The 4,106-nt window shown below is 36.4% G+C and overlaps 1 protein-coding gene across 1 annotated transcript; it reads right to left on the bottom strand.

Annotated features, from left to right (window-relative positions):
* Positions 1–2,852: 2,852 nt before the first annotated feature.
* On the bottom strand, positions 2,853–3,251 carry HELRODRAFT_152514 (hypothetical protein; the record flags this gene model as incomplete). Its single annotated transcript, XM_009019716.1, has 1 exon — positions 2,853–3,251. A coding segment is annotated over one exon (399 nt), but the record flags the coding sequence as incomplete, so codon positions are not given.
* Positions 3,252–4,106: the final 855 nt, after the last annotated feature.

The following is a 4,106-nucleotide window of genomic DNA, read 5'->3' as shown; positions in this document are numbered from 1 at the left end:
ACAATATCTAGACATTTTATCATTCAATCTCACTCTGAATGTTCTTCCACTTAAATAACTGTTTACCCAAGAAATCAATCTATCATTCAATCTGTACTCTTTCATTTTTTCAACTAAAATACCATGTGACACTCTATCAAAAGCCTTGTCAAAATCCGTGTACACAACATCAATCCTGTAGCCATCATCTAGTGCCTTAGTCCAATCATCCAGAAGTTTCAAGAGTTGCATTACCGTTGATTTACCTTTTACAAAACCATATTGTCTAGGGTCAATCAAATCATTATCAGTTAAATACAACATCAAATCATCCTTAATAACCGATTCCACCAGTTTATAAAAACACTGGTCAATGCCACTGGTCTATAATTTCTTGCATCTTTTTTATCACCCTTTTTATAGATAGCTGTTACAACACTTTCCTTCCATATACTAGGTATGACTCCCCATTGATATGATAAACCATATAAAGCAGACAAATAATTACAAAAAGACTCCTTACATTCGAATAAAATCTTTCCATGTAGATTATCTGGATCTGATGATTTGTTAACATTCAAATTTTTTAATTTGTTATAGACAACTGTACGTTCAAAAGTTATTTCATTCATTTTTAATCCAATGAGCTCAGATTTTGAAACAGCCTGATAGGGTTCATCACGCAGATCATCCACTGTCGCATAAACTGATGAAAAAAAGTCAGACAACATATCTGCCATTTCCTGTTGATTAGTCACAATTCCTTTCTTCTTACCATCTTTATCCACCCGATACAAACCATCCAAACAAAAACTGTCTTTTCTATTACTGCCTATGTGTTTCCAAAATACCTTCTGATTAATCTTCACAATTTTTGCTAAGCTGTCTAAATAATTCTGTTTAATTAACATGATTCCTCGTTTGACTTTGTTTCTTATCCTTTTGAAGTCTTCATACAGCATACTATTTCTATTTTTCATATATCTTTTCCATATCAAATTTTTTTCCATTATTAATTCTAATAAATGAGTTGGAAACTTAACTGAATAGTTGTTCTTAGTAAAAATTTCAGTCTTAAGTGGCACATATTTATTCACAACTATGTTAATAACCATAACAAACTTATCCCAAATCTCATCTAACACAATCTGCTTATCTCCATCACCTTCTATTGAATTATCTATTTTAGGCATCGATAAATTTGCAGAAATAAATTGATTCATAAGACAATAGTTTCCTTTTTTATAATCAAACATTTTATTTTCTTTTAAATGTGTTATTACCTCTGTATTCACCACCAAAGAAAAACTCAACATCAGATGATCACTTTTACCCACAGGCGAATTATATTCGATATCTAGTATTAAATTTTGTTGTTGTGCAAATAGCAGATCCAAAATATTCTGTTTCTGTCCATTCCTATATCTTGTTGAGGCATCAATGAACTGAACCAAAAAGCAATAATTTACACAATCTATGAACTTCCACTGAAACGACTTTAAACCTCCACTTACAGACATTGACTCCCAGTTTATTGTGGGGATGTTAAAATCACCAATTATAAATTTATTACCACCATTGCCTATAAATATCTTTATTAAATTTAGGAGTTCATCATTATTCTTCAAACAGGAGTTTGGGCTTCTATATACTGCTAAGAAGGAAATTTCCTCTTTAAAATTCAACAAGCGAACTGCGATATATTCTTCAAATTTGCTTTCAAAATTAACAATAACTGAGGAGAGTGTGTCTTTAACATAACAGAAAATATCTCTGAATCAAGCCTTCATAAAATTACAGCTATACGATCTGAACCCTTTAATTTGAAATTCATGCAGTCGATAACTACCTGTCAAGTTCTTTGGGTTTGTCTCCACAATCATACAATCAATCTTCGTTTTGCGTCCAGAAACCCGGTTTCCCGAGGTAGGACGTTGTTTTCTTTGCCATCAACTTTTTGCGCCAAATTAGACGATCAGTTGTATCCATTTCATTTAAATTTAGAGCTTTCATGTCTTGCTCGATTGTTTGCGACCAGGACATCTTTGGACGGCCTTTGGGACGTGTGCCAGGTACTTCAACATCTGCAAGAGAAGTTATGGCACTGTTTCCACTACGTTTGACATGACCAAACCACCGCAGACGGTGTTGCCGGCATTCATCCTTTATATCATCTAAACCAGCACGACGCAGGATTTCGGTAGATTTGATGTGGTCCTTCAGACTAGCTCGTTGCATTCATCGGAGCATTTTCATGTCGGTTCGTTGAAGTTGTTGTTCCAGTTTGGTTGTCATTGGCCATGTTTCTGCACCATATAACAACACCGGACGTATCACAGATTTATAAAGTCTTGATCGTAGTGGTAGTGGGATGTCACGCCGCATCAATATAGAGGCAAGGAGATGCCATTTAATCCAGGCTGCACGTCTGCGTGCTCGAACGGCAGCTTCAGCTGTTCCAGTACAATCCAGAACATCCCCTAGATATTGAAACGATGTGACTTTCTCTATTTTAATGGCTTCAAAAACAGTGTTATTTTGAATTTGTTGTTGCGGATTGATGCAAGCAGGACAAACAAAATTGGACACTTTAGATAAAGTACCAACTATTTTTGAACAACGTTTGTGACACCACTGGTTACACTGCTGACACTTGATTGAATTGTTACCTACACCAGCTTTACAAACTGAACAGGGCCATCGTTCAGTAGCTGTGAATTGGATGGGTTCACCAGTGTTCATTGCATTTCTAAAATATGTGTTCAGTAAACAAAACCCGTGACTTTCAGCAAACTCAAGGATGCGGTTGCCATCTTCATTCCGTTTTCCATAGCCAAAACCGCTATGTACTTGTCAAAACCATCTGTTTTCTTTCCAACGTGGCCATTGAGATCGCCTCCAATCAGGATTGTTTCAGATTTTGGTATTGTTGAGATGAGGTCAGAGAATGCAGTCCAGGAGTCATTTTTCATCTCTTCTGATTCGCCTGTCTGTGGTGCGTATGCAGAAAAAATAATCATTGTTTGCTTTTCTATGCGAAGCTTGATCCACATGAGACGTGAATTAATCCTTTTAATATCCAGTACTTCTTGGGCTAGCGGTTCTCTGACAAAAATTCCAACACCATTTTTGGCCGTCTTTTGACCATTCCAGAATAGTTTATATTTTTCTTTATCTGCGTTGACATGACAGACGCCATTCGATTTCCATCGGGTTTCCTGAAGGCAGCAGATGTCAATCCTTCTACGCTCGAGCATTTCTGCGATTTCTATGCTGCGCCAGTCAGTGATCCAACATTGAGCGTTGCAAGTCTAAGTACCATAGAGAGGCCATTCTGAATTTTTCTGCAACATCCCTCCGCTATTGCATACTTTTTAGGGATTCTTGACACCCCTTGACCACTTAAGGCCTGCTGGGGACTATGGGCCGTTTTTTATCTTTGTGATGGCATAAGAATAATTTGGGGAAAGTTTTTACATTCGGACACCCATCCTGACGACAACCACCAGTTATAAGCGGTGGGCCTAGCCTTTCGCTCAAAAGCACGCAAGGCAGCGTGGATGCAGTTTTATGTCATACCCAGGACCATGGGTGTGTCTCCACGAATATCAAAATATGCATCTTCTTATATATCGAGTCAACTAAATATCTAATTTCACCCATCTTATTACAAATGGAGTCTACATTAGAATAGAGAACACCTAATTTACAATCTCTGTCCTTATTTTTATCGCTCAATCTGACCTTATCAAAACAACCATTCTCATTACCTAATTTGTGTCTGAACTTTTTCCCCTTCTTTCTATCTTTACTAACCTCATACTTCCAGGCAATCCTCTTACCCTGTATATATATTCTCCCTGATTATTCTTTTGTTTTTCTTTTGCTTCCTCTACAAGTTTTTAGTTTAGTTTATTAAAATTCAAAATATACTTATTTTCCAAATTCATGCTGCAAATAAGGCCATATTTCGATTTCGAATGAATCATCATCAGTGCTTTCTGCTGTTTATATAGGGAAATATTGACTTTGTCAAAATAAATTTAGATGGAGATTGACTTTGTCAAAGTGAACTTAGATGGAAATTAGGTGCCAGGTTTCTTTACTGGCTGGTCATCTTCTTTAGT

This window comes from Helobdella robusta (genome assembly GCF_000326865.2).
Source record: "Helobdella robusta unplaced genomic scaffold HELROscaffold_25, whole genome shotgun sequence".
Taxonomy (NCBI): Eukaryota; Metazoa; Annelida; class Clitellata; order Rhynchobdellida; family Glossiphoniidae; genus Helobdella; species Helobdella robusta.
The sequence above is the reverse complement of the archived record's forward strand: the minus strand, read 5'-3'. Positions and strand labels throughout refer to the sequence as shown.